This window comes from Mytilus trossulus, chromosome 1, assembly GCF_036588685.1.
Source record: "Mytilus trossulus isolate FHL-02 chromosome 1, PNRI_Mtr1.1.1.hap1, whole genome shotgun sequence".
In the NCBI taxonomy this organism is placed as follows: Eukaryota; Metazoa; Mollusca; class Bivalvia; order Mytilida; family Mytilidae; genus Mytilus; species Mytilus trossulus.
This window is the reverse complement of record NC_086373.1, coordinates 26029568-26056211: the sequence shown is the minus strand read 5'-3', so window position 1 is coordinate 26056211 and position 26644 is coordinate 26029568. Positions and strand designations below refer to the sequence as shown.

General features: G+C 31.8%; 1 protein-coding gene across 1 annotated transcript; it reads left to right on the top strand.

Moving 5' to 3' along the window:
- Nucleotides 1–130: 130 nt before the first annotated feature.
- Nucleotides 131–25274, top strand: LOC134720381 (dnaJ homolog subfamily C member 2-like). Its single transcript, XM_063582832.1, has 18 exons — nucleotides 131–268; nucleotides 4389–4576; nucleotides 5154–5229; nucleotides 5755–5853; nucleotides 7264–7408; nucleotides 8308–8388; nucleotides 9124–9189; nucleotides 10314–10405; nucleotides 11978–12099; nucleotides 13194–13262; nucleotides 13934–14014; nucleotides 14680–14768; nucleotides 15691–15760; nucleotides 17160–17329; nucleotides 18838–18935; nucleotides 19500–19619; nucleotides 20200–20378; nucleotides 24985–25274. Exons 1-18 carry the CDS (start codon nucleotides 160–162, stop codon nucleotides 25045–25047), a joined length of 1917 nt encoding a protein of 638 aa, XP_063438902.1. The 5' UTR covers nucleotides 131–159; the 3' UTR covers nucleotides 25048–25274.
- Nucleotides 25275–26644: the final 1370 nt, after the last annotated feature.

Sequence of the window (26644 nt, the reverse complement as noted above, 5' to 3'; positions counted from 1 at the left end):
AAGACAAAGCTGAGAAATCGTCAGATTTGATTAATTTCAGATATTTACAAAATAAATACTAATAACAAAGTATTTATAGAAGATAATGAAAAATCAAAAACATTCAGATAAGACTTAATCTGAACTGAGACACCTCCTGTATAGTAGTACGTCAAACAAATGTTAAAATCCGAAATCAACTTCGGACAAGCAGCACATGTAATTTTGAGAATGATTTTGCCAGAAGCTTTACCAGAAGATGTTACAGAAGTTACTGGAAATCTTTCAGGTTTGATTTAGATTAATTAACCATAACTGCAGCTTCATAGAAATATAATAAAAAAAAACGCACAATTTAAAACACTATAAACTACAGAACTTGTCAGTGTCACAGTACCCAGGATCACCCAGTGGATAATTAGTCCAAATAATTATGACGTCTTGAAAGGCTTTTATAATTTTTTTTCTTTGAAGCCTTACATCGAAGTAAGGCGTCAAAGAAAAAAATATAATAGCCTTTCAAGAGGTCATAATTATTTGGACTACCAGTGGATTAGCTGGGGAACTGTAGCTCTTAGGTCCTAATGTTATTTTTTGACTATTATGGTCCGCAAATAGTCAAAAAATAACATAAGGACCTAAGAGCTACGGTTCCGCAGCTACCAGTGGATCAGATATAAAACTGTCACTGACAGTTGTAGTCCGAGATTACTCTGACGTCCAAAGGCTGTTATGCCAGACATCCCAGCTTGTCTGGCATAACAGCCGTTGGACGTCAAAGTAATCTCGGACTATGACATTTGCTACTGTACTCTGTAGTCTTCTTCAGTTTGTAGATCTAGATTTAGACTAGGCCTATATTAATATTAATAATAACAAAACTTTATTCTATTATATGTACTAAATATAAAAAAGAAGATGTGGTATGATTGACAGTACACCTTATCGCTCTTTGTCCGATTCATGGTTGCTGGACATCACACAGATTCCTGAAAAATGTTTACGTCATAATACAAAATATATGTTGGCACAATGGAAAAGTCTATGCTTCATACGACGTAACCTAAAAGTTTGCACTAAACCGGTCTATAAGCAGCAGCATCTTCAACAATAGTAAGACCTTCAGTTGAGTATGCTTGCACAGTGTGGGACCCTACGAAACAGGCTAAAATAAAAGCAATCGAACAGGTACAGAAAAGAGCAGCTGTATTTGTAAACAACAACTACAAATGTACACAGAATGCACACATGGGTGTGTAACAAAATGGTAACATTTTTAAAATGGGAAAGCCACATCCACTTTTATTTTTTGTCTATCTGATGAGTTAAGCCTTTTTCAACTGATTTTTATAGTTCGTTCTTATGTTTTACTGTTATACCACTGTCCCAGGTTAGGGGAGGGTTAGGATCCCGCTAACATGTTTAGCCGTGTAATTCAGTGGTTGTCATTTGTTTATGTGTTACATATTTGTTTTTTTTTAGTTTTTTTTACATAAATAAGGCCGTTAGTTTTCTCGTTTGAATTGTTTTACATTGTCTTATCGGGGTCTCTTATAGCTGACTATATGTGGTATGGGCTTTGGTCATTGTTGAAGGCCGTACGGTGACCTATAATTGTTAATGTTTTTGTCATTTTGGTCTTTTGTGGATAGTTGTCTCATTGGCAATCAAACCACATCTTCTTTTTTATATTGAAGACCGCAGAAGACAAAATAGGCTATGCATGCTGTTCAAAATTCAACACAGTGATATTGTTGGCTTTTTTCAAAACTACCTCTACCCTTTTTTATTGGGAAAATATGTGTCATTTTCATCAAATTGGGAAATTTAAAATAAACCAAAAATTTGACTGAAACTTCAATTTACAGACCCCCTTTCAAGAGTCTACCCTTGCTTTGAAATAAGACCACTTTTTGTCAGTGATTATTCATAAATAGACCCTCAAATCTGCACATATAGTCATTTCAGGCATGAAAAATGTTTAAATGAGTGTTTTTCAGTTTGTGTTTATGCACAATTACTACTAAGACTGCACTGTTTGGGAAAAAAATTGTCTTTTAAGCTCACCTAGCCTGAAGGGCCAAGTGAGCTTTTCTCATCACTTGGCGTCCGTCGTCTGTCGTCCGTCGTCGTCCTGCGTTAACTTTTACAAAAATCTTCTCCTCTGAAACTACTGGGCCAAATTTAACCAAACTTGGCCACAATCATCATTGAGGTATCTAGTTTGAAAATTGTGTCCGGTGACCTTGCCAACCAACCAAGATGGCCGCCATGGCTAAAAATAGAACATAGGGGTAAAATGCAGTTTTTGGATTATAACTCAAAAACCAAAGCATTTAGAGCAAATCTGACATGGGGTAAAATTGTTTATCAGGTTGAGATCTATCTGCCTTGAAATTTTCAGATGAATCTGACATTCCGTTGTTAGGTTGCTGCCCCTGAATCAGTAATTTTAAGGAAATTTTGCTGTTTTTGGTTATTATCTTGAATATTATTATAGATAGAGAAAAACTGTAAACAGCATTAATGTTCAGCAAAGTAAGATCTACAAATAAGTCAACATGACCAAAATGGTCAGTTGACCACTGTAGGAGTTATTGCTCTTTATAGTCAATTTTTAACCATTTTACGTAAATCTTAGTTATCTTTTAGAAAAATCTTCTCCTCTGAAACTACTGGGCCAAATAAATTGAAACTTGGCCACAATCATCTTTGGGGTATCTAGTATAAAAATTGTGTCCGGTAACATGGCCAACCAACCAAGATGGCGGCCATGGCTAAAAATAGAACATGGGAGTAAAATGCAGTTTTTGGCTTATAACCCAAAAACAAAGCATTAAGAGCAAATCTGACAGAGTTGAAATTGTTGATCAGGTCAAGATCTATCTGCCCAGGAATTTTCAGATGAATTGGATCATCTGTTGTTAGGTTGCTGCCCCTAAATTGGTAATTTTGAGGAAATTTTGCTGTTTTTTTGTTATTATCTTGAATATTATTATAGATAGAGATAAACTGTAAACAGCAATAATGTACAGTAAAGTAAGAACTAAAAATGAGTCAACATGACCAAAATAGTCAATTGACCCCCTGAGGAGTTATTGCCCTTCATAGTCATTTTTTAACAATTTTCACAAAATTTGTAGATTTTCACTAACATTTTCCACAGAAACTACTGTTATAGATAGAGATAATTGTAAGCAGCAAAAATGTTTAGTAAAGTAAGATCTTCAAACACATCACCATCACCAAAACACAATTTTGTCATGAATTCATTTGTGTACAATGTTTAATATTAACATAGACCAAGGTGAGCGACACAGGCTCTTTAGAGCCTCTAGTTGGGAATAATTTTAAGCCATTTTTTTTTCAAATTGGGATTTTTTTCCAGGGGAAAAAGCCTTTATTCGGCACTAATTTAAGGCAAACAATATCACTGCAATATGATCTAATAGATATAGATAGGCACCAATATCTGATGCCAAACGATAGCCTGACCAGAGGTAAAAACTGCTTCTTCCAAGAAAGGGCCACAACAGACACCTTCGGACAATCATTTTTTCCAAGGACCTTTAGAGACTGCCAACATCAGCAACATCAGCTGACACAGTTGATGGATTCAGAGCTGCCCTGAAGGCATGCTCTGCTAAAATTATGACAGTAACATCCTGTACATAGTTTTAATTGTATATACATGTATATAGAGAACGTTTTATCCTGTAAATAGCCAAGAGAAAACTCTCTGTGTTGTCCGACATCGCATTAGTTTTCGCGAGACTCCATACATTCAAATTTGATTTCGGTTCCTTACCTAGAAGAAGAAGATTTTTGTAAGACCTGATGATGTAAATAGTTCAAGCAGGACAGATTCTTGGGTCAATGTGTGTCAGCCGGGAATAGCAATAAGGTGTATGAGACAACTCTCCGCAAGAGACTAAACTTTATTTACAGAGCATTCACCTCTAGAAACCACCTAAACAAATCTGTATTAATTCAGTATTAGTCCGAGTTTGCTTCGACGTCCCAATGACTGTTTTGCCAAACGGGGGCAGTGGGATGTCAGAGCTTATCCTTAGTATATAAAACAGTGGATAATTGTCTGTTCAAAATATTAAATACATGTACTGAGGTACTATTTTTTATTTTTGCTATAATGATAGGCATTTATGTATTAACTTATTATACTGAATGAAAAAAAAAACACAAATAAAAAAATATGTCATATATATATACGTACATTGTACATGTCATTGTATGTCATATTTTTCAATGTTTTCCTTCGTTCATTTTGTTTGTTCATTCAAATGGTTTGTTTTAAATCTCATACATGTCTAATCATTTATTTACTTCTAAATACTTTTTTAAAAGATAACATTTTAGATTTCTGTCAAAACTATAATTACATTTTTTAGTACCAGTAACAATAAAGGTTGAACCAGCAGGAAGATGGTATGAAGCTTTATGTCAGCGAAGAAGACAAAGACATTCTATATCACATCACTCAGTCCACAGTTCAAGTTCGGAAGAAAGTGAGGAAGAAGTTGAGATTGATGAAAATGATGAAGCATTGTTGTTAGAGCTTGATCCCAAAGAATGGAAGGTAATCTTTTAAAAATCTTGTTACATTAATACCATTGGATGCTAAATACCAATTGTTTCAGATTTTGGACATAAGAATAGAATCATTGTGAACATACTTTAAATAATGTATATCATAAAAATAAAATTGAGAAAGGAAATGGTGAATGTGTCAAAGCGACAACCACCCTACCATAGAGCAGACAGCAGCGGAAGTCAACCAATGGGTCTTCAATGTAGCTAGAATTCCCGCACCCATAGGTGTCCTTCAGCTGGCCCCTAAAAATATGCATACTAGAACAGTGATAATGGCCGTCATACTAAACTCTGAATTATAAAGTTTATTATACAACTTTAAATGAAATTCAAGAAATGATGAAATGATAAGCTAGTAAATACATGTTTATGATGTAACTGTTTTTACAACAATTTTTTCCTCTGTATGAAGCCCATGTTTATGAGTTTTTTCCTCTGTATGAAACCCATGTTTATGAGTTTTTTTCCCCATCTAGGTATTGATATCTTTAAGTCAAATTTGTCCTTTTCTGTATTTTTGTAATTTTACTTATTTTTAAGCTAGAAGTGTTATTGTATTTTAGAAACAAGATCACTATGCAGTCCTTGGTTTAAGTAGGTTAAGATACAAAGCTACAGAAAACCAAGTAAAGAAAGCATGTGAGTACCAGATCATCATTTAAATGTTTTAGAAAATTTCATTAGAGGATGATCGTCTATAAATTGAGGACTGCTTCGGTCAGGATTTTATCAATATCGAGTATCAAGTTGTTTGCTGTTTTAAAATTACACGCTGATTGTAATGAAATTTTGATGATATGATCATATTTATACCAATATTTATGTTTAAAAGGCAAAACAAATTTGTTTATTTAATAATTTAATTTTGCTCAGATTTTGATTTGATAGGTCATATTATTTGGGTAAATTGAAGCCAGATACATATCTGCCCATTTAATCCTTTAACTCATTTGATTGTTTATGCCCCCTTAGCTAAAACATCAATATATTTGAATTAGTACCTTGATGCTTGCATATTTACAGGCAGAGGTATGTGTATGCTATGGATACATGTATCCTTCTTAATGTTTTATTTAAGTTATTAAAACTTTTTTTATATTGAAATTTCTCATGAAAGTTTATACATGTACACCATGTAAACTGATTTTGGTTGTTTCTTTCCAGACAAACAAAAAGTATTAAAACACCATCCAGACAAAAGGAAAGCAAGAGGAGTGAAAGTAAAAGAAGGAGAAGATGATTATTTTACATGTATAACTAGAGGTATGATGATGATTTTACATGTATAACTAGAGGTATGGTGTTCATCTTTTTTTACTTTATTTCAATTAAAGTTAACCATGTACTGATAGATAATTTAGGCATGGAAAGATTCTTCAAATATTATTATCAATCCAAAATAACCAATTGAAATCTTGTAGTATTTTATTAAATATAAATTAAATGTGGTTTGTTTGCCAATTAGACATCTCTCCACCAGAGACTAAATGACATAGAAGTTAACAACTTTAGGTTACCATAAGACCTTTAAAGGGACACTAGCTACGAGATATATTAAAAATCAAAAGTATGAAATAGTGAAATAATAATTTGATTTTATCAGCTGGTTCAATTTTGTCAAATTAAGCAAATAAACTTTGATGGTAAATTAATTTGACCTCATTGAATCCTTATTCATGTGAACTCCAATTTAACCCTGTAGAAAGAGATAGAATAACACATGCATTGTCCATGTATGGGTATATTTAAAGAATGTCAACATTGAAAATGAAACAAAGGTAAATAATTTAATTTACTGATTGGATTCACACTAAATTATTCATTTAAAAGTAAAAACAACCATGAACAAAGTTTTAATCTATATTACAATATTTAACAGACCTATAAAAATCCAATTGCACGAGTTGTTTACTCTATTTATATCTATGTTTATGTTTACAACGCTTATATGGTCATAGAAGGTCAACTCAATAATTGATTAGATGGCGTCTTGGCTAAAATTCACACGAAACAAAGCCACATCTTATTGAGACCATGTCCTGTAAATTGTTTAATTTATACTTTTGATAGTTTGGGAAAATGTTTTACATTGTTATAAATAAAATATGAGAATTTGAGTGAAATCGGTGAACATGAATTTGGCAGCTAGTGCCACTTTAACAATGAACATAACCCATACCTTATAGTCAGCTATAAAAGGCCCCAAAATGACAAATGTAAAACATGTCATCAAAGAAAACTAGTGGTTCAATTTATGTTCAAAACAATAATAAAAAAAACATAATAAAAAAAAACCATGATATACAGCAACCAACGACAACCTAAACAAAAACACAGACCCAATGTGACAGGGTACCTGGTATTTATGCATCTCTTCAAGTAAAAAGACCATTAGTACAGATCTGAGAGTACTCATAGTTACTGAGAGCTAGTTCATAGCCAATAAAAACTAATACAAAAATCATGTATCTAGAACTGAGGTTGTTCAGAAAATATAATTTGACTATTAGACCACAAATAAAAGCACCTATAGAAATCCTGTAGTGATTGATACGGCTTAAATGTAATTTCAGCATATAAAACATTAGGCAATCTAATAAAGAAAAGATCATTTGATAGTGTAGATCCTATCGAAATCATTAAGTGATTGATAATGCTATATCATAATTTCAGCATGGGAAACATTAGGCAATCCAATAAAGAAAAGATCATTTGATAGTGTAGATCCTTTGTTTGATGATGATGTTCCACCAAATAATGCAGATTCAAAAGAACACTTCTTTGAAGAATTTACTCCTGCATTTGAAAGAAATGCAAGGTAAGATCATATCACAGACTTTAACTGGTGTAATATGGTATTTAGAATTCACTGAAGTTGAACATTCAACCCTGGAGTCAAAATACCATATAGAAAAAATTATTTATTATAACTTCACAAAGTTTGGTGGCAGGTGTCATAGGAATCACCCTGTCTGTCTGTCTGTCTGTCTGTCTATCCATGTGCCTTGTCATTACAGCTTCCTGTAAACTGCTGGATTGATATTGACAAAATTTATAGTTGTAAAAATCTATCTGAGGATGTGTATAATCATTAAAGAATATAATCCCAAACAACATGTAAAAGGGTTGAAGGGGAGATTATTGAATTAACTATCTTGCATATGCGAATAGTACTTTGTGATGGATTGTCCGGTTATATATATAAATCTGTGAGTCTATAACATTCATTTCCAGTTTGTTATGAAATGAGCTTCCATACCTGCAGAAATAATAATGTATTTCTTAAAAATCATGATTGCAATAAAAATTTGAAACTTGAGTCCAAATATTTTTTTCAAAAAATTAGAAATTGGTTAAGAAAATGAAATCAATACACTATGCAATATTAAGCTTGTATAAGTCAATGAAGAATTGTTTGATGATTATTTTTATAGGGCTTGTCTAAGTCTTTATACTGATTGTCATGAAAAGAATACCTAATTGAAAAAGTCAAAAGTTTAAAAGCATTTCAGTTTTGTTTCTTTTTCCTAAACACATGATATTGTCATGAAAAAAATGTTCTAATTCAAAAAGACAATAGTTTACCTGTATTACAGTCATGTTGTAATTTCTTGTACACAGAAACAGAAACATTTACTGTGTTGATGTTTTGTTTTAGAGTAATGGATTTTAGATGAATATTAAATAACTTAATGTTTTAAACAAAATCATTTACAGATGGAGCACAAAGAAAAGAGTACCCAGTTTAGGAAAACCTGATACAAACTTTGAAGACGTAGACAACTTTTACTCATTTTGGTAAGCTACCCATCTTTGTTCACACAATTATTTGACGCTTGTATATTTTTTCCATATTTTATAGGTACTGACAGCAGATAATATAAACATAAGGATATTTGGCATGATTACAATGAGATTTTCAAATGAAGGGTGCTTTCATCTCCATTTTGATATACTGTTAATTCAGAAATTATTTAAAGGATTTTATCATTGCGAAAAATTCGACAAAGTTATAATCACAATAATTTGAACTCACATTTTGAATTTTTATTTTTATTTTATATTCCTTAGCAACGTTTTCAAATATACAGCAAAAACTACATAGAATTTTCAGGTTTTGTTTGACATTAACTTTTCGCTGCTATAACTAACTGTCATGACTGTTGTTAAATGTAAATGACATGTGATATAGAACTTGATTTATAAGATTATGATGCAGTGCATACAATTGGATAACACCTCAATATTGGTAAAAGACTAATCACTATTTGTAAATTGAAATTTGGAATAAAATAGCAGACTTACAAATATATCAGACATGATTCCAATGCTAAATGTTAATGAATCATAATAATTTTTAATTTAAGACATGGGCTTGATCATTGTTTAAATTTCTGAGGAAATAAAAATGGATTTTGAAAAAAATATAATATCTAGCAAGGATGAAAAAGATCTGTTTAAAACAATGTATGACTAGATATGAGTTTGTTGATCTTAAAGTGTCTCTTTATACTAAATTTTTGATTATTTTAGGTATGAATTAGAATCATGGAGAGAATTTTCATACCTTGATGAAGAAGAAAAAGAAAAAGGAGAAAAGTAAGATATTTCAACCATTTAAATCCTCAAGAGTTGGATTGAAAACTATGTGTAGAGCATGAAGGTTTTGTGATAAAGTTTTTCTGGACACTTCACAAATTTTGAAAATATAAGAGTATTTCTTACCTCTTTTTGGAAAGATTAGAACTTGTTCTAAATCTTTACTTAGGCACCGGCCTCCCTAACAACATGACAGGTTAGCTACTGTTTCTAAATGTATTCACACTGAAATATAGTTACCTATGGTTCTCATGTATGTGCACATAATACACATATAAACTGAAAAATGGGTATATTATTGGAGCAGTTCATTCAAGAATGTATACGTCATTAAGGTGTTTTCATGTGCAGACTTCTTTTTAATTAGTTAGATTAAGTAATTGAGTATTGATACAATAATAGTTTGATTGACAGCTGTCATTATCACTAAACAATTACAGAAAAGGTGGACCTTTAATTTCAATGCCCCACCTCTTAAACTGTCAATTAAATTGACCACATTACCTATCAACCTAAGTCTTACACAATTATACAATATACAATGTACAATATACATCTCAATAAACAAATATTTGACCTCATAATTGAATACACAAATGAAAATATTAGATATTTGATATATAAGGCATTTTAAGGCAATGATATTAAACATTATCTTTAAAAAAAAATGAAATATGAATATATAAAAGGTATTCAAGTAAGGCCTATAATTTACTTGATAAATTTCCAATAATCATCTGTAATGAATCAACTATTTAGATAAGTTCACTTTTTTTTTAGCTCATTTTTCCTCATATTGGAAAAACATATTTCCTTCTAAAGACCTGCTGTTAATGCAATTTTCAGCAATAGTGCTTTATTAATGTTCATTTTCCCCATCCATACCTTGATATGAAATTATTCAACTACTCTTCTAATCTTTCCATGAGTGATTTCCATCACTTTGATTTTATACTGAAGGCTGCAACATTCTGGATATGTTTGCTTCAAGACACAAGTTGGTATTTGTTTGTATTTTTTATATGTTTGTTTTTTCTTGTGAAAAAATGCATTTCATTAAATATTTTCAAATTTTACAAATGATGGAAATAATGCTATTTTAAATTTTTTCATATTTTATATAGTCGTGAAGAAAGAAGGTGGATTGAAAAGCAAAACAAAGCAGCTAGACAGAAAAGGAAGAAGGAAGAAATGGTTAGAATAAGACAGTTAGTCGGTATGTAAAATGTGTTAAAGGTAGTATCTTTAAAGTATTAAAACTGTAGAATACAAAGTACTGAGGCACAGATCCAATTTGACAAGCAGATGGACAGAGGATAATGACCTACCACAAAAGGACAAAACATCTATTGAAAACATAGGATTTTTACAAACCACCATTGATAGAAGTATTTATGATAAACCTTTGTCTTGTCAACACACCATAGAAAAGCTAGAGTCTTTTGATCCTTTAAAGAAACTTGTATGCAGTGTACATAGTTTAATCAGTTTGAGGAAATTTACTTTTGAGTTTGTTTTCCCAGAGAAAAGGATCTTTTACAGTGAAATTAAAGGCAATTTTTCACATAACTCACACTAAATAAGATTAGTCTGAGATTAATTTACTAGGAATGTTATGCTGTTGTTAGGATTAATTAAAAAGGCTTGTATAGTCTGCGGTTTTATTTTCCAATATTGGAACTTCCAGACGGGGTGCGGACTATAGAGTACAATAAGCAAAAATAACAGGAAAATTTCAATTTTACGGGCGAGGTGGTTTGTTTACATTCCGCCATCTTTGTTATTGATATTGTAGAGGGCGCTCTTATCATATTTCATACTAATAATTTGAACTCATCAATATTAATAAGTTATTTCTATTCATTATCAAATTATTACTGAAAGATATAAAACTAAACCTTTCATTACAAATTCTCATTTCTTTTCAATGCATTGGTTGAAATAAACTGGTATCTGCTTGATTGAAACGATACAAACATAGTGAAAAAGACAACCGTAAACCAGCTTAGAATTTGTAACAGGGATGGGGTAATCGTAATCGATTGTAATTGATTACATTTTTTCAAGTAATCAACAGTAATCTGTAATCAAAGACATTTTCGATTACATGTTATCGTAATTTAATCGATTACAGCAAATAATTGGATGTAATCATCGATTACTTTTCGATTACATTTTGATTACTTTACTAAAATAGTTTGATGAAACTAACCTATTTCAGAGAAAATATGTATGTTATCACTTTGTTGTAAAGCTAAAATATTATGCATCAACAATACTTGAGAGTTAACTGCCTTATTTGTAGTTTACAAATGCCTTATTTGTAGATTACAAATTTTGTAAACTACAAAATGTAATTGGTTATTGTTCATTCCATTTTGGGGTTTCATACTGACTTATATGGTTTGTATTAGCTTAAGACCCTTCAAACATTAATGTGATAGATAAAGACTGTTTTACAAAAGGATGGAACTGTTTTACAATAGGATGGAACTGTTTTACTTTCAAAGTTGTATTAAAGTGATATCTGTACCGATCTGTAGGGATAAATATAAATGTTATGAATTAGTTATAGTTACTTTATACTCTTTTATTTGTTTAACATTTTACCGCCAATTACGTAAGAATAGGCCTGCAACGGCGTCACTTGCCCACGCTTCTCTTGTATATCATAGACTAGTAAAGCATATGAAACATTGAAGATGCTTTTGTGTTTACTATTATCGATACGTCCAAAACAATAAGAAAATAATTTAGTATTTTCTGTTAATATATAATTCTTTTGTAGATAATGCATATGCCTGTGATCCCAGAATACAGAAATTTTTAGATGATGAAAAAGAAAAGAAATTATCAGTGAAAAGGGCAAAACAGGAAGCAGCTAGACAAAAAGTGGAAGAGGAAGCTCGGGTAAACTTTTCACTGACTATTGTCATATATTTGCTGTATTTATTTATTTATTCATCAGATTTTTTCATGCTAGACAATAATTATATTGCTTGTATGAATTATTTTGGTATTAATAGAAAAACATAGCTGAGACAATATCCCTAATGACCCTGGAAATGAGTGATGTGTAAACAAAAAATTTCTGTGTTGTGATATTGGACATGTTTTGTTTTTTTTACAAATGACTGAGCTGAACCATTTGTGGTGATTAGGAAAGAAGAGGAACATAGAATAAATGTGTAAAAGCTATGGAGCTATTAAATCTGTTTAAAACAGGCTATTATTTGAATTATTTTTAATTATGGAATTTGCTAGATTTCTCGTTATTATTTTTTTTTTATAAATTCCATGTTTATTCTGTACTGAAATGTTCTGTGCTGCGCACAGCACTTTCTATTACAAAGAAAATATTATATTTTCAATAGAATGTACTGTGCCGCGCACAACACTATCTAACCAAAATACATTGTATGGAAAATGTTATGAACTGCTCAAATGATCATAATACCAAATAAACATGGAATTTATTAAAAAAAATTAAACACAAGAAATTATGCAAATTCCATAATTAAAAATAATTCCAAGTTCAAATAAAAGCCTGTTTTAAGGTATTAAATTTTCAAGAACTTATTGTGTTAAAAAGGGGATTTTTTACCACAATGGGCCACATCACAAAAGGATGTTTGGGGTATGCTAATTTAAAAAAAAAGTAATCTCACTTCATACCCTACAATTTAATCACATATATATGTGAAAATGTCACAGCTTCGAAACGAGCTATCATACATATCCTAGTTTATGATATGGACTGAGCAACATGAAAAAACGTTACCATCACCGCCTATGTAAAAACAATTAAAGACTTTGACCAAAATTAGCTAGCGTAATTAAAAAAGCTGATATGAAGATAAGTGTGCCATGTGTTTGACTTCTATTTTATCCCTTGTAACATTATAAGTGTTTTGACTTGGACATCAGTTATATATAAATATATATGCTAACAGAAGGAAATGTGCATTCTTGAAATAATTTGCTACTTGCTTTATTTGATATAGATAAAACAGCAAGCATTAGATGAAGAAAGGAAAAGAAAAGAGAAAGAGGAAGAAGAAGCAAAAGCTCAGGTAATTTGCATTTCTTTTCCATTTTGCTGCAAAAAGTATGCACAAAACACTTTTATCTTTTACTTATGTGACACAATTTGTTCCTAACTAATTAGGTTTGTTATATCTTCAATAATCAGACTACTGTAAACTAATCAATTTCATGATTTTCTCGATCAGAAAATTAAAGTTAATAGAAATCTAAATTTTAGATCTTACCTTATATGATATAAATACATCAAGAAATTTGGAAAAGTGTGAAATAAAAAAAATCACACTAAATTAATTTAATCTACCGTATCCCTTGAAGGGTAAGGATGAATTCCCATTAAAAATAAATGCCCAATCCTGAGGTTTTGAAAGTAGGTTCTTCAGCTACTCTACCGAAATGTTTTCAAAATATTATACTTATAGATTTATAGTTAACAAGAGAAAATCAAATATATTTAAAAATGCGATCAATATATCATGATGTTGAGTTTGTGAAACTTAAAAATTTTCTTCCAGATATAGAACCAACATGATGACAACTTTTTCTGGTCAGACAAATTACTTAGTGGTCTTATCGTTTTGTCTTATAAATAATCTATATGTGAACAAGAAAGACAAAGCTTGTTGATACTTTTTTGGGTACTGAGTTATATTGAATTGCAGATAATTGACAGTAAATTTTTGTTCTTTTCTTTATTTAGGCAGCAGCAATGAAAAAGGAAAAAGATCAACAAAAGAAAATCTTTAAGAAAGAAAGAAAAACATTAAGAACTGCCGTAAAGGTATTTTATATCAGTATGCTAATCTACTGCTATTAACTATAAACTAATTATAACTTCCCTATAAACTTTAACTCTGTAGTTGAAGTTATATTTTTTATGCCCTACCTACAATAGTAGAAGGGCATTATGTTTTCTGGTCTGTGGGTCCGTGCATGTGTCCGTTCGTTCATTCATCTGTCCCGCTTCAGGTTAAAGTTTTTGGTTGAGGTAGTTTTTGATGAAGTTGAGGTCCAATCATCCTGAAACTTAGTATGCATGTTCCTTATGATATGATCTTTCTAATTTTAATGCCACATTAGAGTTCTGACCCCAATTTCAAGGTCCACTGAACATAGAAAATGATAGTGGGAGTGGGGCATCTGTGTACTGGGAACACATTCTTGTTATATTATTAAATTGAGAATGAAAAGGGGGAATGTTGCAAAGAGACAACAACCAGTCTGACAAATAAAGCCAGATTTAATAAGTAGAAAATATGGAACTATTCAAGAGAGTTTTTGAAAAATACAAAGTAACAAAAAGGTTTAGAAAAGTGTTGCAGGGATCCTTACAAAAGAAGAAGTCCTCCACCTTTGAATTTCTGACATTGTATTTTTGTTTTTTTACAAGATTTAGTGATAATATCAATAGGGTGGTATGTATAGTATTTCCTTTCTGTATTTCAGGATTACAGTTACTTCACTGACGTAGATGATCAAAGAGTTACAAACATGACTGATGTAGATAGACTTGCTGATCAGTTGTCTATAATAAAGTATACCATCCCTATTATCATTATAATATAATTGTTAGTTGTATTCTTGCCACAAATAGTTTTCTCTATAAGGGCACATGTTATGTTTTTCAGTAATCTAAAGTATAAAGAAAATTCAGTTTAAATCATCCTTAAGTAGCGATTATTGTGGATTCATTATTTTTCGCCTGGATACCAACTTTTATGGTTTTCTTGGGTACAGGTGGAGCACAACATTGAATGTCCAAAGTTAAGCAAATTTTCTATAGGTTTGTATGCAGACCTCAGCACAACCATCAAATTAAATATCCATGAAAATGCAAGGTTTCCTTAATTCAAGCAAATTGGTACACATTAAAATCATGTATCCACATATACTGGGTGTATAGTGTGTTGTAGTTTTTAAAGTCCTTTAAAGTTTGTTTTGTATAAAACATAATCTTTTTATTTGATCACCCAGTGAATTAAATTCTGGATACTTTTAATAGTGTATAATGCGAAATTTTATGTTTCTTGCCTTCATTTTGGTACACTTGAGGCAAAAAGTTTGGAAAGTGCAATATATGAAATGATTGAGAATATAAATCCCAAATAGGGATAAATAGAACATACAAAGTTTTCTAAGGTCAACTTATTATTTTATGAACAATAACATAATTTAAGTTCTGGAAATTACTTTTAGAGATAACAAAGCATTGGTGATGATATGCATAGGTGCTTGTCATTGACTTTATTGAGTATCATGCCTTCTTCAAAGGTTTTCATTGCTACTGTTTTGCTACAGTATACCGGTACATATGTTTTTAATTTGAAATAGTTTTTTGCAAAAATTTTAGACTAAACATATTTAATGTGTATTCCTTTTGGTGTATTTCTTTGTTGTAATACAATTTTATAAAAGATCATTTTCAGAATGTAACCTGTAGATACTACTTGGTTTCAGATTGCAGTCCCTGAATCAAGAGCTAACATCAGGGGATGAATCTAAAGCAAAAGCAGCATTTTTAAGAGAGGTATGGAAGTGTTTAAGATCTCTTTGATTTCCTTAATTGATATTAACATGTGAAGTCAATCTTTGCTACAAGGTATTTAAACATTCACAGTCTTTGTTTGCTGATAAATCATTGGATGATAATGGAAAAGAAAGGCAGCATTCAATACTCATATATTGAAGACAAACTGACAATCCCATGGCAAAAAAATGAAAGAGGAAAAAAAGACTAAGATCATTACATAGAAAATTAAGGACTGAGCCAACAAAAACTTGGGTTTCCTCAGGTGCTCTGATACAATTAGCAGATTCTGCTGTGCTAGCTAACATGAAGGTTTTGAAATACATTGTTTTAAGATTGTTTTAGGATTTGTGAATAATTGATGCTAATTAAATAAGTTGTAAGTACTGTTGTCTCATTTTTGAAATTATGCCCCATTTATGGGCATTATGTTTTCTGGTCTGTGCGTTGGTCCGTCTGTTTGTCTGTCTGTCCCACTTCAGGTTAAAGTTTTTGGTCAAGGTAGTTTTTGATGAAGTTGAAGTCCAATCAACTTAAAATTTAGTACACATGTTCCCTATGATATGATCTTTCTAATTTTGATGCAAATTAGAGTTATCAACCCATTTTCATGGTCCACTGAACATAGAAAATGATAGTGTGGATGGGGCATCTGTGTACTAGGGACATATTCTTTTTATGCCCCACCTACGATAGTAGAGGGGCGTTATGTTTTCTGGTCTGTGCCTCCGTTCGTTTGTTCGTTCGTCTGTGCGTTCAGGTTAAAGTTTTTGGTCAAGGTAGTTTTTGATGAAGTTGAAGTCCAATCAACTTGAAACGTAGTACACATGTTCCCCATTATATGATCTTTCTAATTTTAATGCCAAATTACAGTTTTGACCCCAATTTCATGGTTCACTGAACATAGAAAATGATAGTGTGAAATTCAGGTTAAAGTTTTTGGTCAAGGTAGTTTTTGATGAAGTTGAAGTCCAATCAACTTGAAACTTAGTACACATGTTCCCCATGATATGATCTTTCTAATTTTAATGCCAAATTATAGTTTTGACCCCAATTGCATGGTTCACTGAACATAGAAAATGATAGTGTGAATTTCAGGTTAAAGTTTTTGGTCAAGGTAGTTTTTGATGAAGTTGAAGTCCAATCAACTTGAAACTTAGTACACATGTTCCCCATGATATGATATTTCTAATTTTAATTCCAAATTAAAGTTTTGACCCCAATTTCACGGTCCACTGAACATAGAAAATGATAGTGTGAGTGGGGCATCCGTGTACTATGGACACATTCTTGTTTAAATTTGTTTTATTTTACAAAAAATAATTGAGAAAATATTTGGCAGTAAGTTCCTTTTTTAAAAGACACAAGTAGAAGGTAAATGAAATTTATTTGCAAACAGGTTGAAGAACTAAATAGACTGACAGAGGAAGAGAAAAAGAAACAAATGGAAGTTATTCATAAACAATCATCAGGAGAGGGATCACAGGCAAAAGGAAAACTTTGGAGTGAATCAGAAATACAGGCACTTATCAAGGGAGTTAATTTGTTTCCTGCAGGAACAAAAGATAGGTTAGTTTATAGAAGTTTTTTGGGGGGAGGGGTTATGGATGTTCATGGCATGTCATGAACAGTAATATAGAGTATCAGTGACTTAAGCAAAGAACAGCTTACCTCTGTGAGATCTGTATAAAGAGTTTGTAAGAAAATCAGATTTATCTTTGTATTTCTTGATAAATTGTTGGATTAAAAAACTTCCAGTCAAGTTCCTCATAAGTAAAATGAGAATGGTAACCACCTTTTACTTTTGGAATATTTGGAAATATCTATGAAAGATAGTTTATTAGTCAACTAATATTAATAAAATACATGATTCTCTGTCGAGCTGTTTATAGGCCAAGGAGATTTGTGTATGTATAGATTTTACCATGGCGTCAAATGTGATGCACTATTTCTTCATTCATATCAGGGCTTCCAAAAAATATTTGAGCCAGCCGAACATTTTTTATCTGATCCCGATTTTAATCCCTTAAAACTTAGTCACAAAAGGCAATTATGGTAATCAGTTGGCCATTCCAATGGTTGACATTAGATTAAAAAAAAAGATTGGCAGTGCATCATTCATAGTGTGCACATCAGCATGCTCATATCTGCCTCAGACTCTTTATTTGTGCAAAATGACATTGTCAAAAACTTTACTTTAGTTTTTAAAATTACATTTTCCTAAACTGGATGTTGACTTGACAAGTCAACGTTAAAATATGGACCATAAATGTATATGTAAAATTTGTGTACGTTTCAACCCACGACTGAGTGAAGAAGCTCTTTCCACGTTATTTCTTCAACAAAATACTTGAAATGAACGTTAGATACAGGTATCAATGATAATTTTTGCATTTTTAAAGAAATGTAGGTTGCATAATTAAATTTCCCACCTGAGCACACATGTTCTAGTTCATACAACGTAGTTCTGACGAGTTTTCATTTAAAACCTTTTTAATTTTTTCATCAAATCATGTTGATAACTAATTTCTTATAATTTTAATCTTTTTTACTAGATCAATTAGATACAAACCGCTGAAATGTAAGAAAATAATTGTAAATAGACTGATAATTTTTATGATGTCTGGTATTGAAAATAGTTTACCAGTCACCTGAACAGGTAGATTTCAGCTGTCCAACAACTAATAAGCCTTGATTAAAATTATAAATTATTGAAGAAGGGGTTGTTTTGATAGTAATTAATCATCAGGTCACTTATATGACTGGAAATGTGTGGATGTTAAAAGCAAAAGGTTGGGTCAAAAAGATCATGAATTATGTTAAAATGAACGAAAAAGCCTTGAAAACTAAAAAGTAGATGACCGTTTCATGCTTTGCCCAGCCTGACCTTTACCGGACATTATACAAATGACCGGAATATATGACCATTTTGGAAGCCCTGACTCATATACACATTTAAATTTCCTATTTTATTCTAAGAGGCTTGTTAAGTCTAGAAATGTCATTAAGCTTGAGATGGACAGGGAAATCTGTTTCTCCAATGATATTTAGATATTATTTCTATTCATGTTTTTTAGATGGGAAGTAATCTCTAAATTCATCAAACAACACATAACAGATAGCAATAAAGGTGCTAAGGATGTGTTAGCCAAGGCTAAAGATTTACAGAAAAATGGTATGTTCTGATAAACATTGTTAAAGATATAAAAAGAGTAATTTGTTGACTATTTACTAACAATAGTAGCGAGGGAGTTAGTTTGTATGGTATATGTTGACTATTTACTAACAATAGTAGCGAGGCAGTTAGTTTGTATGGTATATGTTGACAACAGAAGAATGACAGAACTAAACAACAGATATTTTGATATGATTGGCCTTGCAATGATAGGGATGTCTTAAGTTTATACTGTTCAATATTTGTAGAAAAAACATTGATTGATTGATTGTTGGTTGCTTAATGTCCAGTGGCAAATATGTCATGCATGTTTATTGAGGATGAAGAGAAACAGACTTGATCATCAATATCAAGAATAAAGCTAGAATGATGTTAAAAACTACAGAACTATGCAACTTAATTTTATCTTCAAGACACTAACAAACAAACAAAAGATCTCAAATATAGTTTTTGCAGAAATCCATGTTTAGTTTTGTAGATTTACGATTTTACAATTTTTGCATGTGACAGAAAATCTTTGTTTGTATACTTACTTAATACTTTCAATTTCTTATGAATTTCCAGATTTTGTTCTGAAAATGGAGGCAGACAAGAAAGCATTTGAAAAATTTGAGACTCAGCAGAAATCCAAAGTAACTTGTGAAGCTCAACCAAAGGAAGGAGTTACCAGTGAAAGGTTTGAAAGTAAGTGTCTATTGAATCTAAAATAAAAAGCTCAAATTCAAAATACCAAAGAAGCTCAATCAAATGAAAAAAGTTATGAGTGAAATGTTTGAAAGTAAGTGCTTATTGAATCTAAAGCATTCAGGGAATCTACAAAAATTCACATATGCTATAAACAAGATAGTTTTCTTCATATCCTGGATAAATTAAGAATTTCTAAGGATATACTGTTCTCTTCATTATTTCCACTTATTGCCTTTTCATCTTCTTCCCAATTTCTCTTTGCTACTTCTGTGCTTGAGGTCTATTTTGCAGGTTATTTGTATTATGTCACTAAAGATAGTGAATGAATTTTATAACAAAACACATTTCTCATTATAGACATGATAGTTGTGTCTTTCCAGGACAGATCTAGGAAGTCAGTTTTGTTGAAAAATCCAATTTCACATGATATCATCTGGCTTTTTGTGGTAGCATTAATAATTTTGAGGTATATCAAAATTTTTGGAAACGATATTTATAGATATGGTCAGCTCAATGAGATTGAATTTTTCGCTTGAGCCAATACATTGTCATCATATTTATGGTATTTTGTTTGTAGAGGTTTACGAGCAGCAAATTAGGGAAACTGGGACAAACCCAGCACCTTGGACAGCAGATGAGCAGAAAATTTTAGAACAAGCTTTAAAAACGTTTCCTGCCAGTGTAGGTGATAGATGGGAAAAGATATCTGAGACTTTACCCACCAGGAGTAAGAAAGATTGTATGAAAAGATATAAGGTATGACTAGGAAGGATACATTGTTATGATTATGTAAGGACTGAACAGTTCAAGATTTACTACATGGGGAGGCACTATTTTAGTCCCAAACTATTTCTGATATTAAATTTTCATATTTCTTTTGTTTCTCACAAAATTCTTCAGAAAATGTAACCACCCACAATTTGTTAATTTGAGTGCTCCCCATGCATTAAAATTTGAAAATGCCCTTCAATAAATAACTTATATTGTTATGCATAGATAATGGACATTTACACTTTTGTATTGTTTTCTTTCTTTTGCAATTTGTTGAACATCATTTAGCCCTCTGTACAGTTATTGTTTTTGTAAAAATAACCATATTCCATATTTTTGTGTATAAAGGCTGTCAATTTGAATATATTTTGAGGACTCTTAAACATGTTAAATTGAAGTAGTTTTTCTATTATTTCATGTTTTGTTTTTGGGAAGATCTTACTTTATAAATTATAGCTCCTATGGTCTGAAGAACCTGAAAACAAAAAGCTTAATTTCATGGTTGTCACATCAAAATGTAATAAGCTTTGAATGTTTTTATATGCCTGCAAAAAATATTTTTGGGATTGTATAATGGTATGGTTGCGTTGTCGTCCAAAGACACATTGGTTTCGGGACGTTAACTTTAGTTTAAGTGAATGGATCTCTATGAAATTTTGTAAGAAGGTTTAATACCACAAAAGGAAGGTTGGGATCGATTTTGGGGATGATGGTTTCAAACGAATAAGGAGCCCAAAACAAGCATTTTTAATTTCTGGGTAATAGCTTGTGTATAAGTATTTCGATTGCTCTGAAATTGTACCACAATGTTTTATACAGTAGACTCCGGCCAATCGGATACCCAAAATGTCAGCTAAAAATATCCGATTGTCCGATATATTCAATTAGCCGATGAACGTATATTCCTCCAAGTTTGTTTTTTTAAATTGACAGACACAACCCTAAGATACCCATAGCTATTATAGCTGCATTATTAATGGAAATATGTAACTAATCTCAATGTTTTTTTCAGGTACAAGTTCGGATAAATCGGTTGATTGAGTAATAGATCGATCAGTTGATTACAATGTATTTTGTTTAACTGTCAGTCTGTTGATTTTTTAATTATGTGTTGATTATCTGAATATAATATGTACCTCTTAAATAATGAGACTTGTTGTTTTTGCGTGATTTGTTTCATTTGTGTGTTAAAACAGGTAAAAGCTAAAAATAACTATGAATTCTCGGAAGTAGGCCACAGGTAAATCTATTAATAGCTTAAGAAGGTGATCGAACTCTGATCTAATTTTCTACAGTTTTTTATTTATGAAACACATTTCCATTTCAAGTAATACAACTACTTTTATGATTATAAAATTGGACATCAAGATGAGGAAAATTAATTTACTTTTCTATCATTTCTGCCGTGGTTCAAAATAAAAGGCTGAATATTATGTCAATTAGGAAAATGGCGTACATGTGTACAAGTTACATAATTCTATTTCACCTGGGATATACTATTGACACACGATTCCTTATTTTTACACGGGACTTTTATATATATTTTAATAAATTGTTGAGAAAGAGGTACTTTTCATTCATATTTAATAATTATTGATGAACATCACGCACAGTTTATTATTTCTGTCGTGTCCTTGTTTGTGAGTAAATTTAATGATAACGATCACATTTTGATAAACACATAACAAACACATCTTAGGCAAAATATAATATCAGATTCATAAAATAAACAAGACAACAAGAAGAAACATGTTTTATTTGACTATAAAAGATCGTTTTATTAATAAAATGAAACATTTCTGTACTGAAATTTTCTTAAACTTCGTAATGGCGCAACTTCCGGCTTCATTTCCTGTCAAGAAAAATATGAAATTATTTCAAAATATTCGATTGTACATGGTTTCACACATTTTTCATGAATATTCCTATCCAATTAGCCGATATATTCTAATAACCGATTTTCGATTATCCGATATATTTTGACTGAAATGTATAGGGAATGGTTCGGTGTTTTGAAATAATATTACAATAGCCGATATATTCGTTTAGCCGATATCCGATTAGGTGGAGTCTACTGTACCACAATTAGAAGGTTGGGTTTCATTTTAGTGGATTATGGTGCCAACAGTTAAGGAATTAAAGGGCCAAAAATAAATATATATTTATGAACGTGGCAGAGAAATTTTATCGTATGATAATTCTATTAATATAATAAAATTCTAGTAATAGAATTGTAACTGGTTTAAGGAACCTGAGTGTACAAAAATGTATTTAAATACGGTGTACTGGATTTGAAATTATAGATAAGGGCGTTGACCATTATAAAGAATGGTCATCGTGCCTGACAAGTTCTACAACTAGTGTTTTAGTTATTTCTATTATGAATGATAAGAAACAGATTGTGCTGACAGTATATAGAAATTATATAGTCTAGATTACAAATAATTTATGTTCGTTTGAACGAAGAGAATTTAGAAAATAAGCATTTTTGTAGTTTCCAGACAATTACTTGTGTGTAAGGTATGGATTTCTCTGACATTGTACCACAAGGTTCCATATCACAAAGGGAAGTCTGGGATTGAGTTTGGGGGTAATTGCCCCAACCATGTAGGTATTAGGGGCCAAAAAAGGTCCAACAAGGATTTATCTAGTTTCCAGACTATAACTTGTGTTAAAGTATATGAATCTCTCTGAAATTGTACTACAAGATCCCATACATAGAGGCTGGGATTGAGTTGAGGGATAATAGACCACTTTTGAGTTTGTCTGTCACGGAAAAAAATCGTCAATTATTCTCGCCTTTATGACGTCACTTACCAGATAGAGAGGTTTGCCTGTATCCCTGCTCTATAAATGTTCATCAAGCGTCTCAGTGATCATCATTGTGCAGAATAAAATAAAAATAATATTTGTTCTCTATGTACTTAATCATAATTCCCTAATGACAACAGTGCTGAAAGACAATTATGAAAATTCAATTTGCTGATTAATTTGTGCAATATAACTTAATTGTTTTCCAACTACTTGCTCAACATTGGAACGGAAATGACAACGCCCCTAAACGCATGAATGATGTTTACTAAAACCAAAGTCTTTGACTGAAATGCATGGGACTCAAAAGTTGTCTATTGCCCCAAACATGCAGGAATTAGGGGCCAAAAACAAGCATTTATCTAGGCTCCAGACAATAACTTGTGTTTAAGTGTATGGATCTTTCTGAAATTGTACTACATGTACAATGGTCCACATTACAAAGGAGAGGCTGGAATTGAGTTTGGGGGTAATTGCTTCATGGGTGGGATTCTAAATGTTTGGGGGCAGGGGGATTTTATAAATGGATTCAAATATTTTTTTTTAATTTATAACCGGATTTTTGTGACAAAAATGTCAGTTATTGATTTGGGGATGTACGGCGGGCAGCCGGTTGGGCGGGCGGGCGGCAATCAAATGTTGTCCGTGCATTAACTCATGAACTGTTCAACCAAAGCTTTTAAGATTTTCATATGTTGTTACTGACAACTAAATGAAGGTCAAGTTCAATAATGGCGATATTGACTTTTACCGTTCAGGAGTTATGGTTTTTGAAAGATTGAAAAATGGAGTTTCCAGTCGTGTCCGTGCATTTACGCATGAACTGTTCTACCAAAGCTTCCCGAATTTTAACATGTTGTTACTGATGACAAAATGGAGGTCAAGTTCAATAATGACGATTTTGACTTTTACCGTTCAGGAGTTATGGTTCGTGAAAGATTGAACAAAGGTGTTTCCAGTCGTGTCTGTGCATTTTCTCATGAACCATTCAACCAAAGCTTTTGAAAATTTTATATTATTTTGTTACTGATGACGAAGTAGAGGTCAAGTTCAATAATGAAGATTTTGACTTTTACCGTTCAGGAGGTATGGTTCTTGAAAGATCGTAAAATGGCGTTTCCATTCATGTTGTTGCATTTACTCATGAACCATTCAATCTAATCTTTTCAAATTTTAATATGTTTGATACTGATGACAAAATGGAGGTCAAATTTGATATTGACGATTTTCACTTTCACCATTCATCAGTACGTAATGGTTCTTGTGATATTGCCAGGACACAAATAAATGTTAATAAATCCAGTTTGCTGTCGTTGTGACAGCCTCTTGTTAATTATTTTTTTTAAAGTTATAAGAAGATATCTCCAATTGCAAAGTACTGGACATTACATTTGTATACTCTTTGACCATTTATTTTCTGTTTTATGTAAAAAAAAAAAATTGATCACAATTCAAATTCAGACAGTATCAAGCTTGAATATTGTGTCAAAATTTGCCCCAACTGTATAGGGTTCGACTTCTGTGGTTGTATCAGCCTGGGCTCAGCGAAGCTTTTTTTTTGCTATTATCTTACATACCATTATAGATTTATCTAATACTATTAATTTTAATTTTAACCTTATTTTGCATGATTTTTAAAGCATTGGTAAATACAGGTGAGAGACCCAGCCTCTTGAGAGCCTCTAGTTATGTCAATTAGAAAATTTTGCCAAAGATATTTAATTTATACTTCTCAAAAATAAAGAATTGAACAGTATTAAAATTTGCCTATATTTTACAGGAATTGGTTGAAATTATACGAGCCAAGAAAGCTGCAAAAGATGCAGCTGCCAAGAAGAAGTGAGAAGAATAAACAATGTGATAAAAAACTTGTAGAAGGACATGATTTATATATAGACCACTGACAAATCTGAAATTACTTCAGTACAATAGTTAATGACCATTCAGTTGAATATTTATTACAAAAAGTTACATGATGATCAAGAATATGTATGTCATGTCAAATAGTTTGTGTCATATTCGTGTATGTTTTCAAGAGATACTTAACAGATTAAACTGTTATTTACTTGTTACTGTGTTTGTTTGATGCCCCTACTAATCTCAGTTAGGGGTATGTAGTAGTTCACATGTCAGTCTCTTTATTTATCCTTCTGTATTTCCCTTACTTTAAATTTCACAATGAAGAAGTATCACCTGATATAAAAAAGAAGATGTGGTATAATTGCCAATGAGACAAATCTCCACAAGAGACCAAAATGAAACAGAAATTAACAACTGTAGGTCACTGTACAGCCTTCAACAATGAACAAAGCCCATACCGCATAGTCAGCTATAAAAGGCCCTGAAATGACAATGTAAAACAATTCAAACGAGAAAACTAATGGCCTTATTGATACAAAAAAATGAACTAAAAAAAACTGTAACACATAAACAAACTACAACCACTAAATTATAGGCTCCTGACTTGGGACAGGCACATACATACATAATGTGGCAGGGTTAAACATGTTAGGGGAATCTCAACATTCCCCCTAACCATATCAGTACAACATAAGAACAAACTATAAAAATCAGTTGAAAAAGGCTTAACTCATCAGAGGACCAAAATACAAGTGAACGAGGCCAGATACTTGTACATCCAAACAACAAATAGACACTAGGAACAGATCTGAGAGTACTGGCAGTTAACTGACCGCTAGTTCAAAGCCACTAACAACTAATAAAAAATAATGCATCTAAGACTAAATTATTAATCCGTACACATCCAACATCCAATGGCAAATTCTTCGGCTTCGATGATTTCAATGGCTTTGACAATGTTTTCGTGTTTGAAGAGGAGGAAAGCTTTAAACTTTTTTAATTGCAACTTTACGGAATACTTCGTTAGAGATGGAAAACTTCAGGGAAAGAGAGGGTGTTTGAGATTTGAGTCTAGAGGTTGCGTCACTATAAGAGCATCAAGTAGAGCATAACTCCCATACTCCACATGTCGGCTTTCGTGGTATTGTGTTCCACAAAATTCTTCAGATTCGGCAACAACAAGGGTTGATTTGGCAAATCCAAAATCAGCCAGTTTGACACATCCATTAGATAACAAGACGTTTTCTAATTTAATGTCATTGTGGGCGATTCCATTTGAGTGGCAGTATTCGACTGCTTTGACAACTTGAGAGAAGACAGAGAGGGTGGCTTCAACAGACATGAGGCCGTTTTTGGAAAGGTTGGAACTTGATCTTAATCTTTGCATAGGCACTGGCCTCCCTAACAACACGACAGGTTAGCTACTATAACTGCATGTATTCACACTGAAATATAGTTCTCATGTATGTGCACATAATACACATATAAACTGTGAAAAATGGGTATATTTTTGGAGCAGTTTTTTTAAGAATGTATGTTATTAAGGTGTGTTGATGTGTTGGCTTTTTTTAAGCATTTTG